The 27803-nt window shown below is 39.8% G+C and overlaps 2 protein-coding genes across 3 annotated transcripts; one reads left to right on the top strand and one right to left on the bottom strand.

Moving 5' to 3' along the window:
* The first annotated feature begins 626 nt into the window (after positions 1-626).
* mapk8ip2 (mitogen-activated protein kinase 8 interacting protein 2) lies at positions 627-26196 on the top strand. 2 transcript variants are annotated; one of them, XM_080866459.1, is made up of 14 exons: positions 627-1099; positions 11336-11441; positions 19095-19334; positions 19456-19534; positions 19830-19931; positions 20515-22711; positions 22892-23103; positions 23708-23783; positions 24407-24579; positions 24677-24786; positions 24869-24991; positions 25121-25191; positions 25283-25381; positions 26057-26196. In XM_080866459.1, the coding sequence occupies exons 1-14, from the start codon at positions 1035-1037 to the stop codon at positions 26127-26129; spliced, it is 3726 nt and encodes a 1241-aa protein (XP_080722585.1). In that variant the 5' UTR covers positions 627-1034; the 3' UTR covers positions 26130-26196. The 2 variants fall into 2 exon arrangements, with proteins under 2 accessions (XP_080722585.1, XP_080722584.1); XM_080866458.1 differs by having other exon boundaries at positions 19830-20033.
* Positions 7713-9491, bottom strand: LOC308392235 (gastricsin-like; the record flags this gene model as incomplete). Its single annotated transcript, XM_080875194.1, is given in 5 exon segments — positions 7713-7823; positions 8808-8926; positions 9252-9336; positions 9338-9370; positions 9468-9491. Coding segments are annotated over 5 exon segments (372 nt in total).
* Positions 26197-27803: the final 1607 nt, after the last annotated feature.

Here is a 27803-nt window from a genome sequence, read left to right as displayed (position 1 = left end):
TACCGAGAGAGAGTTTCAGCACCACATGCAGTGAACAGCTACGCGGGAGGTCTGATCATAAAGCAGTATAGCCAAACACTTCAAAGTGTGGTTTTATGGAAGTTCACTGAAACACAAACCTATGTTCTCTGTTTTATTAAACTCATTTTTATTTGGGTCACGATGGAAATCCGGTAAGTTATGGACCCGAAATTAAAATTCATATAATTACATTTAATGTGTTCACCCACACTGCAGAGGCACCAAATGACTATTTCTGGGAGACGTTACAGTATATAGGCCTTGTAAACCTTGCAATTAAAAAGCGTCCTCCAGTCCATTCTAAGGCACGGTTACAAAACGAGGACTTAGAATTGAAGTCCCTGCCTTTTCCCGGGGAATCCTCGGATCTCCCCAAGGCTGGTCCACACGGATGTTGGCACGAAAAGCACGTTTGCTTTGCCTGCAAATTTTACTCACTGTAATTTCATCTTAACAACTTTATGGCCGCTGTTTTATCTGTTTTGCTCCGTGTGACCCTCTAGGCTCTGACTACATCCACTCAGCACAGCCTGCTCATATGGTATCAGCACTGACGTTATACCGTCTCCGCTTTACACCCCCTCCTCCTCCGTCTCTGCCTGTCTCCGCACTGCTGGCCCGTATCTGTTGTGTGTCACGGGCAGCATCACAGCGGCAGACATTTGGAGAGAAAAACACCGACTGCGGATACAAATTGCCCGCTTCATGTTTCGCAAGGACCTAACCGGGGAACACAGAGATTTCCGCGTTATTGCGCGCTGCCGCTGAAGCTCTTTTTTTTTGTCTTATTTGCCTTGACACCCCTCCTTATCCTGCCTGTGTGGATGGTTGACTGCAGATTTCATGGTGCTGAGCAGGCTTGTCTGATTGAAGGCTTGCGGCCAGGGGGGCATCTGTGGGGCCGCAGATAGAGAAACCTCTGTCCACTGTCCCGTCCCGTGCACTGTAATTGTGAATGGACTGCGCTCCCTCCGTGATTTTCTGCAATCGCTCTGAGTCATTTGTGGAAGAAGATGGCGGACAGGGCTGAGATGTTTTCCCTATCCACCTTCCATTCTCTCTCGCCTCCTGGATGCAGGTAAGAGCTCGTATGTAAAGTGACAGTGAGGGGTCGATGGAGGATGCGCTGGGCTGATATGAAAAGGCGCCGTGCATGTCGGTCTGTGCTGCTTTGATGACTGCAGTAAAAACGCACATCCCCAGCCTAGGTTGTAATAGATACTGTGAATAACCTGCTCGGCCTTCTGCTGCCTCACTGCGCGCATGTAGGTGCTGCAGCTGAACATTGCTGGTTGTTTATGTTTTTGGGAGAGACGACTTGGTGAAGAGGGAATAAAAGACTCGCGTTTTAGAAATTTCTGAAAATTGCAAAGAATGGCAAATTGTAAAACATATTGCATATGACTGATCTCTAGCTGTGGCGACAGTCACCCGCTTTGCGCAATCTCTGTGTGAGGCCCACGCCCTGTTGAGTCCAACCCAGGCAAGGGCACGTTGCTGAACAATGATTTACGGAAGTCCTACTGATATTGATGTTGTGTCAAACGCCTCTAATGTGACCTCTGCGACAATCAGTATGACAAATCAGCCCCGGTTTCTTCTTGTAGAAGCATATTTGTGGGTGGGTTACTCTTGCAGAGGCAACTTATTTCACACGTAGCGTTAAATCAGTGCTCTCTACAAGGGTGTTGTTGTTTAAAATATACAGTTTAGCTTGTTATAGTGTAATTGGCGGTAAGATGAGAAACACAGAGACATCTTGTAGTAAATTTAATGAACTGTGTGAAGAGAGTGCAGTAAACCTACTTTTGATGCTGGATGTGTATTGGTAACAATGTAACATAACAAATAATAATAATGTGTTTTAACAATGTGATCAGCATAAACAGACTTGTAAGACATCACTAACAAAGGCCAGAGTTAAGTAAACCAATTGGTACCTTTTCCGAGCTTTAGACAAGAAATTTCTATATATGAAATTTCTATATATATATATTTTTTTTAAAAATTAAGCTTCTTACTAAATGTAAACATTCTTAAATCATAAAATGTACAATAGATAAAAAATTCATTTTGATTTTCTCCTAATTTACATAATTTGTACAGCCTGTCATGGTCCTGGATGTATTTCTTTAGTGCTATCATCAAAGAAGTTTGCAGGAATGAAAGTGTCCGGTTCACAGTCCTTTGACTTCTTGATAAGTTGCAATAATGGGGGCGTCAAGGTTGTAGTTTTTCTTAGAGTGGAGACATATTTGCAATTTCAGCTATTGCAAAAAGTGCACAGCTCTAATCTGTATAGTCAATCATTTTACATCTTTAAATTCCTGTATTCCTGCAGCATAATTTAACACAAGACTTTGGATTTGTTGATAATAGACCCCACTGGCTCTTACAGCTTACAATTTGAATTCTAACCTCATAGTTCATAAATTCATCAACAGTAAATCCTATATATTGATGTATGTACACTTCCAAAGGCCAAAGTTCTTATACTACTTGGATTATCTTTTTCCTGGAATGGTTACAAATACAAATCTGGGTGTATTTCTACTTTTCATATGATTTTCATATGTTATGATATATAACCTTCAGTGGCTGCTGTAAGGCTTTACTATGTGTCACCAAACATAGCAGGAATAATAAAGAAAACACTGTTATTTCTAACTGGGTTGCACGACTACAACATACAGCTACTATAAAATACTAGCCCAGAGTAGCAGAGAGAAACTGGATAAACTACAACACTAAAAAGACTTTATCTGGCGTGTTTATCAGGATAACATAAGCCCTGTGCTCTAATGTGCATGAAGTAAACACATTTCATTTCAACGTGCCTGCTTCTGCCTCCAACATGGCTCATATCCTACAGAGGCAATCACATTAACAAACCAGTCCTGGTAGATTTTTTATCCACAGCATGTAGTCATGTGGGATTTCAACTGCACTGCTGGATCATGTCAAATCAATAGACCAGATCGTTTGCATGACTACCGTTGACCTGTTCAGCTCACTCAGCCAAGCTCTGACCATGGTATTAATGTTTTAAATTCACAGCACTACAGCCAAATCTAACGAATCTTAATTATATTAGAGGAATCATGTGAGGAGTAGTTTATTGCATTACTCCTTTGTGGAGGCTAATTGGTTTGTTTCTGTTGTTTTCAGTTAGTTTTTTTATACATTCGAGAGGGAACAAGTGGTTTGTGTTTATTTTTGGTTGGCTCTTCACTTTTTGATTATGAAATATCAGTAAGTAGGGATGTAGAAAGAGTCTTTCTGTAAATGTCTGTGCGTTTGATTGTGTCACAGCTTTTGTGTATGTGTGTGTGTGTTGTCTCTTTCTCTGTGCATCTGTGTGTGACAGATTCATGAGTGAAGCCACCAGTTGTGTGATGGTGTGGTCTGGTAATCTGCCTTACATAACCCTAACACTGTTTCCAGTAGGCAACAAAATCCACGAGAGGCAGCACCTCTCTCCCTGGAGCACCAGAAAATTTTTACAGGTTACAATTTCCCCTTTGCGGATGGAAAACGTCCTCAGCTGGAAATCTAAACTTTAAAAGAAGCATATGAATATGCTTCAGTGAGCAATTGATGGGAGATTTTAATTAATTTCTGCTAATAAGAGAAAACATGGTAGCACTTTCTTCCAGGCACAGAGAGCTTTATACCTTATATATACCTTATATAAAAGTATAAAGCTCATATATAGGAGTAGAACTTCATGGTGATTAAACTTATCCAAAGCATCATCTTACAGTAATGTACATAGAAGCTGTTCCACTGAGCTGTGCTTTGTTTCTTCATCATAAATATTCCCTGCAGTGGATGAAGGCTGTTTTGGATTATTACAATGCAAAGCCTTGTCCAATGCCGGGAACCCACACCTTGAAGTTCATTGATCACATTTTGCCCAAGGGTTTGGTCGGTCTTTCTTAGACTTGCTGAGGCAGCAGTCGTACTGTGCGCAGTCATTTGTTTGTTTTTAGTTCATGAGCGTGAACTGCTCTGTTTCCAGTTGTGCTACCTTTTTAAGGATGCCATTTTTAGGCTCCAAATTTATCAAAGGTCCTATTGACTCATTATCTTTTTTGACCTTATTCACATAATACACAAGTAAATCTACACAAAGCGGAGCCTTGGTTATTTGAATGCCATTCTTATTTTTGTTCTTATTTCATCCCTGTATATAACACATTTGCGAATCACAAGTTTGGGAAAATTAATTACATTTGTTTGTCTCTAAATAAAACCTAAAACAACTGTTATTTTTTCATTGCTAATTTTGGGAACAAAGATACAAACAGTGTATTTTTCACGGCCTAGAATTTAACCAGTAATAGAAATAGTGATTTGCTTCAACCTCTAGTTTAATATATAGAAGTTTTATGAACATTTCGTGAACATGATTATTTTATGAAGTATGCAACCCCACCTCTCCACCCCCATGAATCCCATGTTTTCCTGTTAATGTTCTACTTTTGCCTTCCAACTCTTTGAAGTCATTTGGAGAAAAACAGAGGGGGAGGGGGTAATGGTGGGTATGGTTACCATGGCGTAAGAGGCTTAAATCAAATACAAATGCATTTTAGCTTAAGCGTTCCATCCTCACTCTTTTTGCAGATTTTAGCTTCAGTCTCTTTCCCACTGTCTTACATTTTCTGTGCAACTATCACTTGCCATGCCTTCACCTGTCAGTCTTTGCAGCTTGCTATTTTTTTTCATTTAACAGCAACAAAATAATGAGTCATATTTACACATTTTCCTCGCGTCTAATGGCTTCATTAATCCAAATCCAGACCAATCTGCATGAGATCATGTGCTCACAGCAAGATGATGTATCATCAGTGCCTTTGACTCAAACATGGCATGATCTTTGCATTTGGAGCTGAGGAAGACATCACAGAGTCCTTCGTTAGGATAAATGTGTGACTCGTGCGCGTGTGTGCATGCAAGCTTGAGTATTTGTGTGTGTGGGGGAGGGGCATGCATACATGTGTTTGTCTCTCTAATGGTGGCTGAAAAACCTGGAAAATTATCTTGCTAATGAGTCACTACCAACTACAGCATGTCCTTGGCTTTTAAAGATGATGTCACTGTGAAGCAGGTGTTCATGGTTAAAAGGCAGCTTAATCACGCCACCACTTCAACCCCCGCCACCATTACCACTGCCACCACACCCACATCTGTATCTACTCTAATATTGTTATCAGAGTGTCATCAGACTTCCTCTCAAGCTTCTATTTTTGTCCAATTTCATTCTTGGATTGTGAGCGTATACTGATATATATTTGCATATTTCCTGGCATGTAGCCTACTAAATATTCATTCAGTGTGATTAGGGTTATTTAAAAATAACTAAATACCATCTGATAGTAAAGGGTAAGTGAATTGTCAAAACACTACCACCCCATTTCATCCATTAACGAAGATATTCATGCAGCAGATATATTGATGGGCGTATCCGGAAGATTTGGGGGTTCAGTGTTTTGGCCAAGGAGACACGGCCTCCCCGTAATCTAAATTAGGACTGCCCCCAAACATTTACATCCGTAATACATTTTCAGAAAAGCTTTATTGCATGTTTGAAAGAGTGTGGAGGCTAATTCTAAAATAAATTACAGAAGTATTAAAAGTCGAAGTCAGTCTGATAACCATGCAATCTTTCATTTTTCACAAGACAAAGGAAGCTTTGAATGTGTGGATGTGGAGACATTAAATACAAAGATGACAGTTCGCAGCTTTGAGAAATTCCGTTCTGGACATGACGGTGTCAGAGATGATGGAAAATAACTGTTAGAACAAATGCGGGCTGGAGCAATTAACTGAACTGAAGCTAAATCTCACGACACAGAGACGAGATGGGAGGAAAACCTTTATGTGGCAGTCAATCTGGGTGTGCCATTGCAGCAGCATGACCAGCGTCGGCAATGGTAATTTTTTGCTGACTTGAGTTTTGGGAGGTAGGATTCTCATCTTGCTCTGAATGTCACAATGTTGAATATCTGGGGATGGATCAGATGTTGGAGACTGGTATTGTATATAGATGATTCTTGCTATGTAGCCCTGAAGCCTCAGCTTGAAGTCCTAACTATTAAGACAAACAACCGACATCAAGCGTAGTAATCGATAAACCACGCAATGTGACAGACACTGCCCGCTCGCTAAGACACTGTAAGCAGTAGTGTCAGCACTGCAGTGGTATGGCTCAGCTTACAATCTCATATGTATCCTCAAAATATAAAGCTATTTAATACAAAATGCTTTAGAAAAAGACAAAATTGTGTCTGTGTTTGGTCTTTTCTTCATCTGAGTGGAGGAGACATGAGGTCACATTTTACTGTGCAAACTGATAAGCACACCAAGAAAATGGCACCGGGTAACATAGTGGATTAGGTAGCAGCAGAGGAGACAAGGAATAAGAGACTGTGAAATCTATTACAGAGATGTGTCCTGAGACAATGGAAGAAAATGAACATTTGTGGTGCTTGGCATTAAAATGTTTTTAAAATCTGTATTTATATATGCTTGTGAAAGCAAAGCAAAGATTTTAATTTCTCTTCGTCTTTTTCTTCCTTTGTATTCACCGTTTCTTCGTTGATACAGCGTTTTCATCTTACTCCTTGTCTGCCTTAGCATCTTATATCATTGGTTCATCTGTTGTGTCCATCAGTTTCACTAAAATGTCACCTAAAAATCAAACATGGGACTTTCTCCTTGTATGCTGGTGGTGACTTGCTTGCATACAGCTTCACAGATGCTGTGTGTTTCTTTTCCCATTGTGAATTCCACACCCACAAACACCTACGCTTGCAAACACAGGTTCCCTGGAGAGCTCATTAATGAGCTCCTTTCTGACGTTTGGTTGCTTATAGTACTTATTGTACATATAGTACTTATTTTTCTATTTTTGTTTAACCTTTATTTATACAGGTAATCCCACTGAGACTCAGTGTCTCTCTAACCCTAACCCTACCTGTTTCAGACAAGTAGAATTAATAGATTTTGTAATAGAATTACAAAATCGAAAGAATAAAATAGCAAAAACTGTCTAATGTTGAAACAATAGACACTTTTATTTGATGAGGACAGATGATGACAGTCATGTCACAACAACAGATCAGTCTGACTGATACTGTGATGAAAATGTATAATTTTGTGCAAAATGAGCTTTTGCCTCACAAGTTCAGTCCAGTTGTTACATTTCAGTTTCACAAATTTTAGCCTAAATAAAAGTAGTTTTTCCCACACAGACACGTGTGTTCTGTAAATGACAGCATTATCACGATACTAATTCATTTCACTCAAAAATGAAAAGTGATGATAGATACACTGTGCAGCATGACAAGTGGCAACACTGTTGATTTATTAATTGCTCTTTTACGTTTTGTGGAAGATGAGTGTGTTCCCTAGCCTACAGATAAATGCCCACCCCCAATCAAAGTCTCATCCTTGCACAAAATCTAAGTCTGACTTGTATAGCAACATTTTTTCTGACAATTTTATCAAACAATAGTCCAATATGCTTGCTTGCAATAGTTCTAGAGAAAATGTAAGATGTAAACAAGGTTTTTGAGCAGATACAAAGTTAACATCAGATTTATGTTCAGCTCAGATCTCACTATTGACATTTAGACAACTATAGCAAAACCAACTCGGCTGTTGGTCCAGCCGTACTAGATTGAATATTACTCTCTGAGGAGCACGTCTCCGAAGGTCCGCAGGGGTTGGCCATTAGGAGAGGGCTGGTAAGTGGGGGTCATACTGACAGAGCAGTACTGGCATCCATTTTGGTTCTGCTGGAGGTGCAGACAGGAGATTCGATTGCTCATATTAGCAGTAAAAAGTTGAAAAATAAACAAAAACATTGGACATTCTTACAGGCATGAGTGGGCATGCTTTCATTTGCTTTTCATTTACTTGAATTACGTAAGCAGGAGGAGGCAGCACTAATAAAAAAGCGCAGGGTTGGCAAATTGTTGCACTCTGAAGAGAGAGTGTTTGTCTGTTCAAGTTTCCTGCCTATCCATACTAATTTTATTGGGCTCCATGACACTGCATGATGTAATTCACACCTGGTTTGGGGTTTGAGGTTTCTAAACTGGCCTGGCAGCTCTGTGAGCACCAGCCAGTGTTTATCAGGAATCTGCATGCAAAAAGATGGTTTTTGTGTCCCTAATTTATTTTAAAGAAAAACAAAGTCTGAACAAAATGTTGAAAAGCGCAGACCCTTGGACACCAATCTGCCAGTAGGTCTCAGAGGTGGCAGGAGTCCAGCAGATGATGCTGACTACTGGTACAAGCTACTGTCTATTCTCTGAAAGAGAGCACACTACTCAGCTGTTCTCATCTGAACCACAAATCAAACCGCTGCTTAGCTGTCTGTATAACAAAATTAGTTCAGTGCCGCTAAAGCGCAGTAGCAATGTAAAGTAATGTAGGTGAGGCGGGATATAGCACAAATGTTTATGTTATCAAAGTTGTACCTAGACAAGAAGAAACAAAAGATTTTGCTACTCAGCAGGTTTTGAGTAATCATGTTGTCCATGAGAGGGGTCCGTCTTCCAGCTGAGATGGAAAGATTGGGATAGTCCGAGAATGCGGTCAAAAAAAATCTCATTCGATTAATCTCTGCTCAAACAAGATCAGATCACCTGGTTAGTGATTACGATACCACCAACCTACAGAATTCAAAATTACCTTCTACAATGAACAAATTATAGAACAGCCTCACACATGTTTGTACTGTTAAAATATAATATTGTGGTTTGGGTTTGACCCACGTTAACAGTGTCACATCTGAAGACTCCACTGAGGCTTCGGGTTTCATAGGGTAGGTAGAAATACAGACATTTTGCAGTGGCGGTTGAGGACTGCTGGGGATCAAATTTTCTACCTGTCTCTAATTGACATACATCTGGAATACATCTGGAGTTTATGTCTCTATGCATTGGAGAGTTTTTTGGGTTTCACTTGATTTTTAGAAGGTGAATTTTAATCAACTCCAACACTGATGCTTTGCAAAGAACATAAATGCCTGGAATTGCACTGAAAATCTAAATCCCACGTATGGACCATATGTAATCAATGGAAACCAGATGACCAACTGCCACCTTTGCTCTCGTAGGCTATATCAGCTTTAAGTCTTCCATAGGAGATTTTTACAACTAAATGTGTTCTGACAAAGTGACTGATGAAGGATGTGGCAGTGTAAAGCGTGTACTCACTGCAAGCCTGAGTGTTACAGCAGACTAAGTCCACCCACAGGTTGGCAGAGCTGGTGTCAAACAGCACCTCAAAGGACTTTGGGGGGTGTGCCAATGTTGATGTCTCCATAGTAGGTAGTCTAGGCAACATAATAATTGACAGTAGAACAGAATATAGCAAGTTAGCTAGTTACTGCTCGACGGTTGTGTGTCGTGCATAAGAATTGATTTCCTTACATCAGCGTAGTTATTGATGCACATATCTTGGTAAGGCAGCTCATCCTCCCCCCCCCCCCCCCCCCCCCCAAGGCTTGACAGTTACCGCTTATCGAGAGGAGCCCTAAGTTGATAGAAGGCAAAAGCAACATCTTCTATCACTGGCGTTGAAGCTCTTTGAGTTACAGCTATGGGTTCTTTTTTTCCAGATAAAATGATAGCAGTTTCCTTACTTAACCGTTCCTTCGGCAAGCACCACCCACACTAGGACAACAACAAGACACTTGTGATCCCTCCGTGGTACACAACGTTTCTTAATGGCTACAACTCACTTTGGAGCTGTACTGGTGCATTACCACACCAGTGTAATTGTCAAAAATTAAGCCATGTCAGTTCAGATAGGGTCACCTACTTAAAACAAACTTTATGCATAACTTCAGCATGTAATAGGTCTTCAGTACACACCACTTTTTGTAATAACATTTTAGAAACAAAGTCAAAAGCTTTATTATGAAGCACATTATAAATTTGTTTGGGATATCTTACTGGACACATGGAATTTCTGCACTTTCAGCAAAATGCTTTCTCTAATTGTTTTCAGATTATGCTTTTGCTTGTTCAGCATCATATCAAGTGAAAAAAATATGCTCTTGCTCATGTCGCGTCTCTAAAAAACAAAACGACAGAATGAAACCTATGATTATTAATTTATTTCAAGCATTTTGCTAATAGGAGCTCTCCGTACTGTTGGGACTCTTCAAGGACCACTTTAGTACCATTTTATCTGATTAAATTTACATATCAGCACCATGGTTACACTATTTGTGAAGCTGTAGTTTTCCAATAATGAAAAATAAATGTATTATGTCTGAACCTCTGTATCAACAGTACTTTAAACAGCTTTACCAAAAGCTTTTGTCATTCACCTTATCCTAATTATGATAGTAATATTTGTCTACCATAATAAAAATATGTTAAGAAAACTCATTTAGGATAATCGTATTTCACTACAAACTGATTTTTCTAACATTTAGCCCATCGTTCAAATTCCTCTCCTGTTAAAAAACCCAATAACCCTTTTTAAGTCATTACACATTCAAGCTGGCAAGCAGTAAGGGGAAGCCCTGATTGCATTAACTTTTTCATGACCCCTTTTGTATTACTGTGCATCAGCCTGTCCTCTTTCAGAACCACAGACCCAATGACATTGTGTACTTTGGACCCCTATATGATTATATGATGTAAGCTCGCATTCATACGTAATATGTAGAGCGTCCTTATCTTTGCAGGAAAGCTGCAATGCAGCATTTCCTTCAACACACTGCAAGCCAGCTGCTGTAGAACTGGAAACCTGCTGTAACTAATAGAGTAAAGACGGCATAGGGTCTGCTCAAGAAAACTTGGAAAGCCATGGCTCATTACAGAGATACACTTCCCTGCTGTAAATGAAAGTTTAGAAATCTTGGTGTAAGAGATAGCAGCGAGTAACGCTTCTGAGTCTTTCTGAGGCATTCAAAGCTCACATTTTTTACAATCATTCCCAGCTAACAGAATTTAAAATATTGACACTGAATTTGGGTGTTTTAGGTGCTGCCACTGTCACTCACTTGATTCAGTGAATGCGCCAGACCTTGTTAGTATGAGATATTATATAATTAGAGATGATAGCGGGTGTTTGTGTGGTTGCTTTTGTTCAGCATATGAGCTTGAGATGCAGACAGAGCCTGACAGCCTATGAGTTAGAGCAGGTTTCCCCTTGATCAGTGTGTGAGCATGAATCAAAAAGAAATTCCCTTTTGGACCGTTCACTGATGGAAAAGACATATTGCAGGTATCAGTATTCTTTTTCAGAATTTGCAGTGAATATACCCTCTCTTGTGTATTCCCAGGCCAGCCCACGACATCAGCCTGGAGGAGTTTGATGATGAAGATCTCTCTGAAATCACAGATGACTGTGGGATTGGACTCAACTATGATTCTGACCCATATGAGAAGGTGAGATTCTTTTGTTTTCTCTTTTTTAATAGTGTGTTCTATTTTCTCTGAAGACATTTAAGGATATGTTTCATTTGCTGTGCTTCGTGACACAGAAATAATTCTTTAGATTGCCACATGTGGCTGGAATAAACATGTTTACAGTCTGTTAAAAAAGACGTTTTTGGTCATCAGTGTTAGTGGTGTTGATGCCTTTTGGAGCATTTTTACATTTATTTTTATTATCTGCTAAATAAAATGTTTGTAGTGTCATAAAGGACATCAAACAGGTATTTTACTAGTCACTTGGAAATAATTAACTGTTATTTCCATGCGTGTCAATGACTGGTTCACGGTCAATGAATCATGCTAACAAAACAGCATTAACTGATAACTTCACCCTATTCTCTAAATATGGTCATGTTAGCTTACAAAGCCAATAAACAGTGAGCGATATCACTGTTGATATATCCACTTTTGCATATACAAGTTAAGCAGAGCAAGTCTTATCCCTTTTTTCAAATGGCCATTTTAGGACATTCAAGGAAAGTTATGTGCATGTACATATGTGCTAGATCTGCAAAATAATTAATGTAATGAAATATTACATGAAGAGACAATTAGAGACTGTTTATCCTAGTTGATTAATGCTAACATGAAGCTGAGAGCAGCAGAAAAATGACATGACAAAAATATAATTTTATGAGAATCAAGGGTGGAAACTTCGTTTGTATAGGGATTAAATGTTCAGAACAGCTTATTTGGATCTGTTATTTAAGCATCTCTATACCTTCAGAATTGTATGTAAAGGAAGCCTTCCTCACCAGAATTGCAGTCATTACAGTAATGCCCATATGCCTTAGATAGCTATAATACACAAGGAAGAAAATGATAGCTCCAACAGCTTTGTTTCACTAGAAGAGTGAGTCACTCTCTACATTCTGCACTTATCGTCAAACAAATTGCATACATACTGGTTCTGAACTACTTTCATCATATAATAGAAATTCAAAGCAGGGGTTCCCATAAGGATCACATTCAAGCGACTGTGCTGAAGTATAAGCAAATAATTGAGTCATTAGCTGTATCATCCGACATGTCAGAACGGCTTAGGCTTTAATTACACCATTTCTAAGAACTAATCTTATACCACCAGCCTCTATATTTTCCTCTGTCCATCCTGTGGGATATAAATGTTTTATGCTGGTGGCGTTGAGCCATGGCTGCAGCAGAGGGTGGGTGACCCAGTGCAGTTTGCTGCTATGCAGAGACAACCTCCTTTCCTCTGTCTTTTCCTCCCTCCCAAGTGTCTTTCCCTCCCTCCCTACGCAGTGTTGCTTAGAGACGGAGCTCACATTCTCTCCTCATTCTCTGCCCCTTTTCCCCTTAAAGCCTCCCTCTCTGTATTTTCTTTCTTCCCTGCCGAGGTGCCTGGGAATGAGGATTTAGCTCCGGGATGGTTGGTTTTGAGGGTTAAGCTCCTGGCATAAATCTGTGCTAGATTTTGCTCTTTCTACTTTAATCCACCAACAAAACACATTATGTGAAGAGTTGGCAAAGCTGTTCTGTAAGAGAGGTGTCTTTGCATAACATCTAAGAAGACCTCCAGAGAAGGAGACTTCAGAGAGTGGATTTTACTCAAAGATGTCATAGATACACACACGCACGCGCATTCACACATGCACACACAAAGGTTTGTTTACTTGGTGCCACTCACTTCCAGGTCTTTACCTGGCAGTCTTTACTGTAAGGTAAAGACCCTACAGTATTCGGGAGAAAACCTCAACAGCCAAGCAATCCCATATGAAAAAGCACTTTGCAACATGACAAAAAACCCCTTAATTTTAACAGGAGGAAACCTCTATCAGAATTCTTTAACAGGGAGCCAATGAAGATAAGCCAGTATGGGAAAAATGTGATGTTGCTTTCTTGTCCCTGCTGCTGCTCTCACTGCAGCATTTTAAATTAACTGGAAGCTCTTTAGGTTAACTTTTAGGACAATCCAATAATGATCAATTTAGTAGTCCAGCATAAAAGGGATGAAATCCATAAACTAGTTTTGAATTTCAATTTTAGAAATGTTGGAAATTATAAAGAGAAAGCAGTCCTACATAACGTTTTATATGGGCATTGAAGGACATATCCTGGTTAAAAATGACTCCCAAGTTCCTCACAATGTTACTTTAGGCCAAGGTAATGCCATCCAGAGTAAGTATCTGGTTAGACACAATGCTGATTGTCCTGATTTTTAGGGCCAAATATAATAAGTTCAGTTTTATTTAAATTTAGGAGAAGAAAATTACAGGACATCCAGGCCTTTATTTCTTTTCTATAGTTTAAGCAACTAATTTATGTCATCTGGCTCTCATTGTTAAATATAACTGGGTAACATCTGTATGCAGTATTTTCTAGTAATATTAGATAATAAAGCAAGCATAATGAAAAAGGTATTGATCCCAGTACAGAACCCTGTGGAACCCCATGGCTAACTTTCATGTGTGAAGAACACTCCCCATTTCCATGAACAAATTGGAATCTATGAGATAGATGCAATCCAAACCATTGCAGTGCATTTCCTTTAATACCAACAGTGTGTTCTAGTCCCTGTATTAAAATATTAGATATGACCACAAGTACTGAATCCTACACTGAGGTCTAACAGGACATGTATGGAGATGTGTTCACTGTCAGAAGCCATGAGAAGATCATTTATAACCTTCTCTAGTGCTGCTTCTGTGCTATGGTGAACCCTAAATCCAAGGTGAAACTCTTCATTCTTCTGTAGATGATCACGACTTAGTAGTTTTGAAGCTACTGTACTTACTGATATGTCATTCATGAAGTCATTACTAGATAAACCCAAAGAAGTTGATTCTATTCATCTGGACGTAGCGTTTTTAGTGGGAAAAACATTTCGTCTGCTACACGTCAGGACAATATGCAATAATGATTAAAACTGCTCATTTACAGTTTAAGAAAAGACAATTGAGTATAATAATAAACAAATAAATAAAATAGAGGTGGTTATTTTATCTACATTAATGTTAAAATCTCCTATATTAACAATTTTTTTTGATCTGTGCACTAAATCAGATAAAAAGTCTGAGAAATCTGATACAGACTCTGAATAAGGGCCAGGTGGATGATAGATAACAGCTAAAATTGATCTTTTTTTGCGTGTTTTCCAAAGCAGTGCTAATAGTTTTCAAATGAATAATAAGTGTCTGGGTCTTTGGTTTATTGTTAGGCTACAACAAAGTCTGCTGCCATTCCTCCACCTCGGCCTGTGCTTTGAGGATTCTGACAGTATGACTTTTGGTTGTGCTGACTCATTTAAATTAACGTATTCATCCTGGTGTAATCAGGTTTTCGGAAGGTGGTGTAGGTATTTAATAATTTACTACCATGAACTTAGAAGAGAGAGAGACCTAATGTTTAACAGTTCACACATTTTACATTTGGTACAGTTGAAACAATATTTTGTTTTCTTTGTAATTTTTTCAGCATTAAAATATTTTCACCTGGTATTTTGTTTATTGAGGTCATGATGAGGTCATGACATTCTGTTGGAATAATAATTATAGTCTCTGTTAAGTTAAGCTGCTGAGTGTGTGGGTCGATTGTAAGTACGTGATAATTACATTTGGGAGTATACCTAAAAATGGTTTGGATCTTGAGGACATCAGATGCAAAACAGCAGAAGCCCTGACTGCTCAGTTCACAAACAAGAAAGCACAGGCCAGAGACAGTGTCGGTCCTCGTTATGTTACATCACTGCCCAAAGGAAGTAATCTTGCTGACATAGGATAGATTGGACACACACCCAGTTGCCCTTTGAGTGTTTGTGTATGTGTAGATAACAAAGAAAGAAGGGCAAGAGAGAGAATTTCATGCACATCGTGCTTCACATGGTGTTTGATTCTGCCTGCATCAGTAGGGTGTATGACAGTTTGGCAGCTCCTCATCAGCAGAAACATCAGTCTCTTCCTCATGCACCACACTGTGCTGATGAAGAAAGAAGCTTTTGGTTTTGATGTCAGCACGATTTGCTCATATTGGGCAGCACGTCTTTGATGTTTAGGACGAACAGCCAATCTGAACAGTGAGATTATCCTGCGGCCCCAATCCCCCACTCTGATTAATTCTAATTTGCTATGGTGTTCAAGTCTTAATCTGCAGAACACTTTGAGTTTGTGGTAGGCACACACACACACGTGACCAAATCAACAAGACACATGTGATTTCTGATCGAGGAAGCAGTTATTCGCAACCAGATGTCAAAATTCTACAGCGCTTTTGGCCCTAGTTGTCTGTTTCCACAATCTTTAATGTCACTATTGGTTCACTTTGATGGTATTCTTTCAAGCTTTCAAACAAGAGCGACCACAATCCCAAGCCTTTTATTTGTGTATCACCCAAACAAACACACAACTCTTTTCTGCCTCGCGTTGTTCCTGACTCTTGACTTTCTGTCCTTCTAATAGCATCTCTGCCTCTCCAGAGCCCCTGATTGAATGGCATGAGCACATGCATAATTCAGTATGTGACAGAGCAGGGGTGCCTGTGTCTCAGCTGTGATGCAACTCTGATTTTAAAATGTGGAAATATAAATGATACACTGAAAGATGGAGTCCATCATGTGTCATACACTTTTACATGCACCCACATACAGACAGATAAAATTAGATAGACAGACAGACAGCCTGTACATACTTATAGTTATAGCATATTCATTGCATACCTTCATACCGTGTACATTGTAACATACCCATAATAGACCCATATTTTGTACCCTTATACCTATAACAGACCCATTTCTGTAATATATCTATATTATGGCTAAAGTACTTTCTGGATGGATGCAAACTGTATTTCGTTGCCTTGTACTTGTGACATGTGCAATGACAATAAAGTTGAATTCTATTCTATTCTATTCTAGATAGGAGAAATGGCTTTTTCTATACTTTTACAGTTGTGCCTGTGGAAAAGAAATGTCTTTTTATACTTTAAAGGAATGTATAGATGAAAAGAGACACTTCTAAATACATAATTCATCCCAAAACCAAATGAAAATTTATTCTGGGCAAAGAATAAAGGTTCAGCATGCCCTAAACATTTAGGGAGCTAGTGTTAATTATCTTAGATTTGTATCAGATACATGCCTTCTATAGGTTGCTGATGACCTCTTAATTTTCCACACCTCTATAATGGCGACTCTATAATGATAACTTACTCTTATAGTTTCTGCTGTCATTAGTCATGATAGTGCACAGCTCCATGAAACCCAAAGCTTCCTTTCACTCCACTGGGGAATTAGTTTAAAATGGAGCTGCCATCTTACTGATCTTCTGATATGCAGCACCAGCAGAATCAGTAGATAGAGTTAGCCATGCTGAACAAGGCTCTCGTCTCTTAATTAGAGATCAAAAAGCTTATTTTCTCCAACTATTTTTTTTGTAACCGCTATGTTTCTTTGGTAACTGCTATGTAAGAACAGAGCTGTTTAACATGACTATGAATGAGGGCATGCTTGCTCAAGTCTGCTGAGTGACAGGGGAGGGACAGTCAAAGGGTGAGTGGGGATGGCCTTGGGAGCTGAAGACCATGGAGATTGAATGCCGCCAGCGTACAACTCTTATTTATAGTTTTTCTTTTTTTCTCTACCTGCCTGTCTGTCAGGTGGCCTTGTCTCCTGACAGCAGGAAGTATTTTCCCTGGCAGATGTGACATTTTCACAGCTCACTGATGAATCTGTAGATTTTTACACACTCATGGAGTTATAGGTCACATATCCTCAGTGATGGATAGTAATGGTTCAGTGTTTGCTGCAAACATTTGATTGCATCTTAATAGATCATTCATGCAAAAATAGATATGTTAATTAGATGTTGATATGCAATATCACGTGTACTTGATGGGTATAGACTGAGTGTGCGTTTCAGTCGCTGTGGCGCAAAGTGGCTGCATCCAGCATCAGCAGAACTGTAAGCGGTAGATGGATGAGAGAGTGAGCTTTGATTCCTCCATTAAACAGACTGCACTGAGAGGTGGAGAAACTGCTGTGCTGTCCAAAATAAACAAGCAGGCAAATCAATCCTTGGAACTCCATTATAAAATTCAAAGCAGGGGAGAGAAGATTAAAACAAAACAAAAAAACCCCCAAAAAAACACCCACAAATATTTGGTGGAGTGATCATGCTCTTTTTTAAAAACTTGCATGAGTGTTGGTTTTTTTACTCAGTTGTTCTAGTTCCTTAGGGAAATATTTTGTAGAGATGATTGTAGTTGAGCAGCCTCGAGTCCTACTTGAGGCATTTATATTATTTAAAAAATACTTAAAATATGTTAAAATGTATGTTCATACGACAGCCCTTCGAGAATTAGTCTCATAGTTTAGTAGTTAAGCCTGTATTATTACCTTTGCTCCATCAGTACATATTGGAACGTATAGCAAAACACACAAGCAGGCCAATGAATGTGTAGCCTATGAAACCTGAAAGTCATTTACTACATTGGTTTCCGGTAAACTAGCTGAAACCTGAGACGCGTCTGATTGATCCACTTTCATGTCAGCGGCCCCCACCCCTCCTTATCCTTAATCATTGCATTACGTCTCCGCTTTGTTCTTTGAGCAGTTCATCGACTTTACTGGTCTGCTGTTTGACTTTCTGAAAATGTTTTGCATTGTGACTTTGTACAGTTGTGGTCAAATGTTTATCATGTGCCTTAATGTCATTAATTTTAGGCTTTTAGTGATTTATTTGAGCTGTTCCTTTTCCAGGGTGGAATAACTGTGCAGAATATGTCTTTAATGACTTAGAAAAAAGAACTGTGTGAAAAAATTTGAATTTATTTTGGAAAAAAGTATAAAAAGTGTACATACACACCCACTATATGGTTAAATATCTCAGTAGCCATCAATAATCTTCTGGAATGCTGTAGAATCATCTGTTCACACAGGAAAAAGAAATCAAAGAAAATCATTAAAAGCATTTATGCAAAAACTGGTCTGAAGACTCAAAAATAAGATTGAAACATACTGTAAAGCTTATCTGTTGTGCTCCTTTACAGCTCTAGCACATTTATATTCTCTTTGTTTCAAATCACCCCATTAGACAAACCCTTAATCCAGGTCTAAAATAATTATTTTGAGTTCTCATCATTAAAAAAAACAAACTTATATTCTAAAAGGTAAGCCCAACAATGTCAGCTGACATTTCAACTTTGGATTATGAGTGAAGATTTAGCCTTAATTATGGACTTTTTTTTTTTTTTGCATGCTTTGCAAGCTATAGTTTTTATGTATACAAAACTGTAATAATTCCTTATAAAATGATTTTTCTTTGTTGTATTATTATATTTAAAAAAATCATAAAATACTCTATAATGTTTTTAAAAAATGCTGTACAAAACATTGTTGAGGGCCACACTTAACTTCTTTGGTTTATGTACAAACACACATTCATGTATTCATGAGTGTGCATGGGAGCTGATCACTGCTGGTGTTGGTATATGTTTAGTTCTCTTTCCTTGATATTGCTCCTCTAATTTTACTGATTTCTCAGACAGGCCTGTTCTCCTCCTTGTTTCTTTTCTGTTGTCAGAACAGCTGATGCTTTAATAATATCGCTGATAATAAAGATGTGGATCTCTCTCTCTCTCTGTGTGTCTCAGGACTCCCTTATTCTGGAGAAGAATGACATACACCACCCAGTCTGCTCCTTTCAGGATGACTTTCAAGAGTTTGAGATGATTGATGATGAAGATGAAGATGAAGAGGAGGAAGAGGAAGAGGATGAAGAGGTTGATCCTGATGCACCTCCCTCCCCCTCAGCCTCCCCTCCTCCTTCTCCTACTCTTGGCACCATAAAGAGCAGACCCACCACACTGAACCTAACCACTGCTGTGTCGCAGGTAAGCATACTGAGGCTCTGATTCCAAACACATTACATCAACAAACTGTTTGACATGTGTTTTGAAATAGTTGTTTGCAATTTATCACTAACAATAGTGTTTGTCTCTCTGCCATCTTTAGGATTCACTGAACAACAATAGCAGTCTATCCCCAAAGAAAGGAAGCTGGCAGGACTCTTTGCGCAACCCAGCCTCACAGGGTTAGAACATCATTAGTTATTTATTTGAAAAAAAAATGCTGTGACTTTATACTGTATGTTTTCTTCTATATTTTTATTTGGCTTTCTATTTCACAAAACAAATATATTCTTTGTATAAGCTTTAAAATGTATAACTAATATTAAATAATAGGCTAATCTATTAATCCTATAGAAAGACCGTCCTACTGGATTTTAATGCTATTTTTGTTTAGTAATTGTTCCACATGATAATTCTATTCAGATACTATTATGAACTGTATAACACACAGGGGATAAAAATCTATTGTACCTCCAGGTCGTCTGTCTCCAACCCACTCATGTCTGGAGGATGGTAGCCATGTGACAGGCCAGTGCCCAGCCTCTCCAATATCCCAGGTCCCAGGATCCCAGAGCAAAGGTACTCCACTAAATCAGACAGGGGAGGGCGGAAACCCCCAGTCTCCTCATAGGCCCCTCCTCTGCGACATGGAGGGCAACAGGCGAGAGAGGCCCGAATACGGTAACAAGAAGGCCAGCTCAGCAAGCTTAGATCATCTCATTGATCACTGCTATTTAGTGCTGTATTGTGATGTGAATTTGACTTCAGTGATGCACAAGAGCAGCAAAAATCTCGTATGCTGATTCTCATGAACCAAATCATATTTTTTTAATACTTAAAAAAAAAAAAAAAAAAAATATATATATATATATATATATATATATATATATATATATATATATATATATATATATATATATATATATGGTTTTGACAATGAAACTTTTGCTGGACTTGTTCATGCTGCTTTCCATTTTCAGCTCATTGTGGATTTCTTTACATTGACAATCATTGTTTTTTTTTGCTTTATTCTCATCTGCTCTCATTAATTGTAAACTCTTCTCACATGTCAGCTTATTTCATTATGCAATCTCACCATAATTAACTTCAAAATCACGTACCAGCCTCTAATCTCTGTTTTTTTTTTCACCTGTCATCATAGGCTCGTTTGGTCAACATAAGTCTCACCCATGTTCTCGTGATGCTACTGACCCAAAGGCTGATCCCTCAGTACAGACAACCAGAGCACCCTCCCTAGATGAGCATTCCCAGTGTTCGGACACAGAGGTGGACCACGATCTCAACAGCGACCACAACCACAAGCACTCAAACCGGCGTGCTACTGATACCTACACCATCACCAGTGAGTCAGGTATGGAGCCAGAGAATGACCTAGATCCAGATGGAACCAGCCGCTGCTTGTCATCCACCGCACCCATTGGAGCTAACGATGGTGCAGATACACCCCTGTCTGACGAGGAGCTGGAGAAGGACTTTGACGTAGAGTTTATGTGTAAGGAGGCCTACGATATGGTTTGTAAGGAGAATCACTCATCATATGTGGAGTTCCCCTCCATTGAACCCTCTGAGCTAGCTTCCTTCTCTAGTTATGTTTCATCTAGCCGCTCAGAAAATATCGACCAGTCCAACAGTTCAGATGCTCAAGAAGCGTCTAATGTGGAGGCAGCAGCTAACGACTCCACCTCTCCATCCTCAGACCCAGGAATAGCAGATATGAACCAACGGGGTTATGTGACTTCAGACCAGGACAAAGACCTCAGCTCTCCAGGCTCTGATTCTGACATTGAAGGGGAGCTGGAAGCAGCATTTGCTTGTGGTGGTCCCGTTGTCTCCAACATGATCTCATCAATCTCAGAGACAGAGCTGGACTTGACCAGTGATGAAAGTAGTAGTGGACGCTCATCTCACCTTACCAACTCCATCGAGGAGGCCAGTTCACCTACGTCAGATCAGGAACTGGATCCAGACACAGAGTTGGAGCAGGACAGTGGAATTGTTGGTCTGAAAACATCTCTACTTCTAGGTCAGCCAGATCCAATCAAAGAAGGCTCTCCTCTACCCTCTCCATCCCCACTACCCTCACCCACAATTGCTACACCATCTCCCATTGATTCACCCATCTTACCCCATGAGGCCTACGATGATGGTCAAGCTCTTACAGGGCTGCAGAATGTGTATGAAGACCTGCCCTGTGAGCACCAAGCTGACCCAGATGAGACTCTTCCTCCAGCTCAATGCAGTGAGGATAGTCTCTCCAGACAGATGGTGCTGCAGATAGAACCAGATCACAGCCTAGAGAGCTTCAAACGCTCCTTCTACCTGCCAGTGGGGCCCAGGCTAATGCCAAGCTCAGATGATTATGATGGAAGTGAAGGAGAGTCTGAATCTGAAAGCGAAGATGACCTGAGTGAGAACTCGGACTCTCCATGGCTGCTTAGCAATTTGGTCAACAGGATGATTTCAGAGGGCTCCTACCCAATCAGCTGTCCTGAGGAGTGTTTCAAGAGGAAAGTGTCTGTGTCTGATACCATCTCACCATCCTCCGACATTGGAGATGGAGATGGCTTCAATGATGAGGACCAAGCTAAGAAAGTTGGAATGAATGGATCACAGGAAAGAGACAAAGAAAGTGAAGAATCAAGAAGTATTGACATGCAGTCTTCAAAAGGAGCAACAGTGATAAATTCTCATCTCTATATGAGCAATCCAACCGCTGATACCATAACCCCACTGATTTTAGAGCGTTGTGCAAACAGCTCTTTGCATACTACTAAAGACTGTGACAAGAACTTTGTAGATAAACCATCTAAGAATGCGATGAGACAAGAAGATGATCCTGAGCCCAATAACGACTTGATGATGTTGGAGGGGAGGAAAGATCTCGACTCACCCAGCCTTAGTGAGAGTGTGATCAGCGACAAAGATGAAGGACGAGAAACGGAGCCCAAGCCAACGAGCCGTTCCTCAGCCTCCCTCGAGCGTATCACAGAAGTCAAACACAGCCTGACACTCGACATACCCAGTGCTCAGACTAACCGATGCTTCAGCCTCACTTATTCCACAGACAATGATGAAGAAGAGGACGATGCAGACTCTTATCCATTCCTAGGTGGCTTAAGGAAGCAGTCCCGTAGAGGTAGCGACTTAGAGCTGGACAGTTCACCACCCATTGATTCCAGCGTGCAGAATCATCCCTTACCTGATCATGACCTCCCACTGTGTGAGAAAGACCTGGCTCTGAGGCAGTCAAATGAAGACGATGGACTGGCCTATGACTCCATGAAGTACACACTAGTGGTGGATGAGAATACTACACTGGAATTGGTCAGCCTTAAAAGGTATGATCTGATAATATGTTTGAAAGCCAGTAAATTGAGTGTTTACTGAGTCTGACACAAAAATCTGTCCTTTAGTTATGAAATTGGAACAATTTTCCTTATTGTGCACCTTATATTAACATGAACTTGCATTACAAATGTTTATTACGCCTTAAATTGGGATTCAACTTGCCTTCTCAGGTGCACTTCTGTTCTGAGTGATGACAGTGAGCTTTCAACTCTTTGCGATGAGGAGCCTTTGGGGACTGCTAACGTGGACTATGGTCATGATGAGGAGGAGGAAGTGAGGCCAGAGCTTCTGAGCTCTTCTGAAGACTCTTCTCCCGAAGCTGACCTCCCTTTCTCCAAGAAATTTCTCAATGTGTTTGTCAACAGCACCTCCCGCTCGTCCAGTAAGTCATAAGCAATTCTGTTCTCTTATTTTAAGAAAGTGTTCATTCTTATCTCTTCCCGAGAGGTAAAAGAGAAGATCGAGACTGCTTTAAAATATTACCCCTAAAAATGAGATGATGCTCCGGTGGGTGTCATCTTACATTAAGGATAAGAAAAGGGGGGAGGTTGGGGGGACAGTTGGCCTGGCTCTGTCCAAAAATCCTGACTCCTTCAGCATTATTTCTAAAATTATCCACTCACAGCCTGCCCTTAGAATGAATAATGTATTAGAGTTCAACTCATCACTGTCAAAATGATATACTAAGATGTGATCTAAATATGGCAGGGTGCCCACACACGACTGATGGGAGGGCTCTACCAGAACATCATCAGGCAGACCTCTTGTCTCAAGATTTATATCTCTAATAAAGGGTGATTTGCATAATAAAAAAGCTCATTATAACAGCCCCATTTTCATTGCATTTTTGATATAATCCATTACCCTTCATTTAGAGCTCACCTTACAGATTTGCATAATAAATGTTCCTCAACAAACAACAGGTTACAGAAAAAACAACATTTTTTTTTTTTAAATAATCTCAGTCATATCTGTTTCCCATGCAGGCACAGAATCCTTTGGACTTTTCTCTTGTACCATCAATGGAGAAGAGAGGGACCAGACACACAGAGCAGTCTACAGGTAAAACAAACTCAAGCCTGAAATTAGCACCACTGAAGGAACAATGGGCTGGGAGGTCAACCTCCCAATGGGCTGACCTCCCAGCCCATTGTTCCTTCAGTGGTGATAGTTTGAATCATTATGCAAATGTACTGTTTATAAGATTGGGGAAACCAAGCAGTCAGCTGAGACTGAAGAAATCACGTGAGTGACGAAACGTTTCTCCCACTGAAAACGTGTCCAGATGAACAGAAACAACTTTTGGGCAACACTAATTATTTTGGGGAGGAAGACAAAGACATCACATGCGTCTCTTTGCCAACCATAAAGACAACGACAAGAAGAGAAAAGGCAAACAGTGCCTCGGTATTACACAGTACATGTTGTGTACAAATAATTTCACTTTTTTTAACCATAGGTCTCATTCAAAATACCCCATATTTACAACTCTTTGCCTTCCTCTACCCACCCTATTATTTTTCTTTCCCAGCTTTTTCATCAAAGCCTCCCACAGGGAGTCACCTAAAACCCATAAAAGATCAAAATAACTCAGGTTTATAGGAGCAGGAACATCATGTAAGGAAACATCTTTTTACAAAGGCAGTTTCCTTTTTTTTCCTTGACTTCTCTGCTGCCCTCTGCAGGTTCATTCCTAGGCATGCAGATGAGCTGGAGCTGGATGTGGATGATCCCTTATACGTGGAGGAAGAAGAGGACGACTACTGGTACAGAGGCTATAACATGCGGACAGGGGAGAGGGGCATCTTCCCTGCCTTCTATGCTCATGAGGTCATAGGTCAATCCAAAGAGCTGCTGGGTGAGTGCAAGAATACAGCAGCTTATTTCTTTTTTTTTGCTTTTTTATTCGAAACACACAGAACGATCACATTTTCTATGCATATTACACTCCTTAGGAATGAAAAGGAATCCAGCGTGGATTGAAACTTTCAGCGTGCAGTTTTTGGGGTCTGTTGAGGTACCTTATCACCAAGGCAACGGCATTCTCTGTGCTGCTATGCAGAAGGTAAGAAAAGCACATTTACACTTTTACTATTATGGATTGTTTACTATGGGCAGGATACAAATGTGGTTTCTCTCTGTGTTAGATTGCAATATCGAGAAAACGGACGGTACATGTGCGACCTCCCTCTCTATGTGAGCTGGAGATTAGCTTGCAAGGAGTCAAACTGATTATGAGCCTGGAGGATGAATATGAATCCCTTGATGAGGTATAAGACAAATAAACATAAATGACATGATTACTCAGGTAATCGATTGTCCCTCTGCTTTGGGATTATGTTGCACTGCTTCATCAGTGACTGAACTCTACTTTTTTTCCTGTCTCTGTCTATATTTAGTATGACAGATGTAGTCACTTCTTCCAGATGAAGAACATCTCATTCTGTGGATGCCATCCGAGGAACAATTGGTAATCAAACATCCATCTTCTGCCCATCCTGCTACCACCGTACAGTGTAACATCCGACTGATTGCATCACACTGTTTTGTTCTCTCTGCAGCTACTTTGGCTTCATCACTAAGCACCCAATGCTGAACAGATTTGCTTGCCATGTGTTTGTGTCCCAGGAGTCAATGCGACCTGTAGCAGAATGTGTCGGGTATGTCCATTTCCACACCCGCTGAGGGCCGTAGCTACAAAAATAAAAAAAAGAAAGAAAGGAAAAAAAGAACTCAAAAAGTTAAAAAAAAAAATAAATCTATTTGTTATGTATTTTAACTAAAAAAACAAATACATTAAAAAAATAAAATTTTATATTACAGTAGAAGCCACGGTGCTTAATTTGACATATTTAAGTAATAAAAATGACTATTCAGCTACTACTTGCACATATCTTTGCTGGAATCTGATCTCAAAGTCTGGATTAAAGTGCATTTTATTACAAATTTCTTTTGCAGAATGCTTGACAGCAATCCAGTTTGGGTTTTTTTTGTTATTTGCACACTAGCCATATGTGTGTGTACCTGTATAAGGTTAAATGGCAGCAGAATTACTCATGTATTATTCAGCCACAATGTGTTTGAATAATTAAAGATGCACATTAGCCCACTCTCTGAGGCTGGATTAAGAGGAGGCGGCAGAAATCTTTCATCCATCAGATTCTCGCCATTAAGTCAGCCAGAACTTGTGAAAAACAACTTCTGTTTCTGTGTTTTTCACACAAACATTGTGAAACATCAGAAACACTAAACAGCCGTACAAAACTGAATCTAAAAATATCTAATACTATCTCACAGGTAAATCTTTAGTCCTCATATGTCTGTATTTTCTGCAGACGAGCCTTCCAGGAGTACTACCAAGAGCATCTGGAATACGCCTGCCCCACTGAGGACATCTACCTGGAGTGAGAAATGTTGCCATGACAACCTTCTTCCTCCACAGCTTGTGTATGTTCATCAATTTTGCCACCAGAGGGCATTGTCAGTGGGGATTTTCTTTTTTCGCTCCATTGTAAAATACTCTTCTGTCCCTCTAAACCTGGGATCTTCATTTCTACAGTATGCTAGACATCTGACTGATTTCATTCATCCCTTTCTCTTTGTTTATTTCCATGATCTCAATGGATTGATTGCCTGTTTAGTTAATCTTTTTCTATGATATAAAAATTAAGATGCTGAGCACCTGTTTATTTCAAGATTCTTCTTTTGAGATGAAAACAATGTACCTACTACTGCTGTATCACTTTTCAATGCATGGCTAGTAGGATTACTGCACACAGACACACCAAGAAATACACATATCCAAGTGAATGGCAAGCAGCTCAACAATCAGTAAAGGAATGGTGTCTAATCAAGACGTCGGCGTTTGAGTTAACTGTATATATGTTTTTGTTCAATACTGAAAAACAGGTCATTTAATTTATACTTATAGTGACATCGGAGCAAAGTAGAGAGAGACAGAGAGTACAGCGAGCGGTCCTTGGTCCAAGCTTACCCCTGTGTTGTGTACAAATCGTAGTGTGTTGTAAATACATGTATAGAGAGTAGACATTCAGGCGCCTCATTCAGACTAATTAAGAAATGCTCACAGTTGAGACTGAAGGTGGGAAATTTTGTTCTTGCTTTTGATGTATCGCTCTGACAGGATTAACTGCAGTTTTCAGAGCGGTTCGATGAGTTGACTTCAGATGAACTTTGAATGTCATTTGCTCTGCAGATATATTCATTTTGGATTTAGGGACAGTAACTCTCAGCAAATCTGAATGACAGAGCAAATTTACTTCCCTCCTGTTCTCAAAGTTGCACTGCTCTTAGAGCTTCAATAGCAAGTCATCCAGCTGGTACAGTTGCAAAATATTAGATCAGTGTGTGCTTTATATGGCTGATGCCACTTTTAGATGAAAGAAAGCTAAGGCCCTCTGAAAAGCCATATTCTCACATCTCTGACTGTTTAACTCTGCCTTTCAGTGCTTTCCTGATCTCCATTTCAGTTTCAATGAGGTAAAAGGAATGACTAGATCGATTGATAGGGGAGTGTCCTGCTGATACGTGGTATTCCAGTGGAGTCAAACCTTTAAAATGTCAGATTTACACTTTTGTTAATGGTTGGGCATTTATCTAATGTCTAAGCATGGTGAACAAGGAGAGGGATGCGTTTCCACGTTTAATTATACCTTCATTCACCTGTCACACAATAGGTGAATGAAGGAGGTTGGAGCGTCAAACCATGGCTTGCAGTCAAGCACCTTATATGGAGGTGGGAGTAGCTGAAGCCCACCTCCCCAATCACCCCCATTGTTCTCTCTGACACTGTTTAGCATCTTTTTATGCTGCTTTCAGTCAGTCCAGCAGAAAAAACACATCCTATTTGCAGGATTTCAGTGTTAAAGATTCACTGAAAGTTGACATGGCAGGAGAGAGGGTATTATCTACATATGTATTGCTGTCAGTTAGATCGTGTATATACAATAGCAAATCTATGATAGTGCTGTGTCCTTTATGTTGAGTATGTTATGAAAATGAATATGTACATGAATTAAAAAGAAGTTTAAAAAAGATCACGAGCAGATGAAAACCCCTGAA

The sequence above is a fragment of the Rhamphochromis sp. 'chilingali' genome (genome assembly GCF_963969265.1).
Source record: "Rhamphochromis sp. 'chilingali' genome assembly, chromosome: 2".
Taxonomy (NCBI): domain Eukaryota; kingdom Metazoa; phylum Chordata; class Actinopteri; order Cichliformes; family Cichlidae; genus Rhamphochromis; species Rhamphochromis sp. 'chilingali'.
Note: the sequence above shows the minus strand (reverse complement) of the source record. Positions and strands in the feature narration are given on the sequence as shown.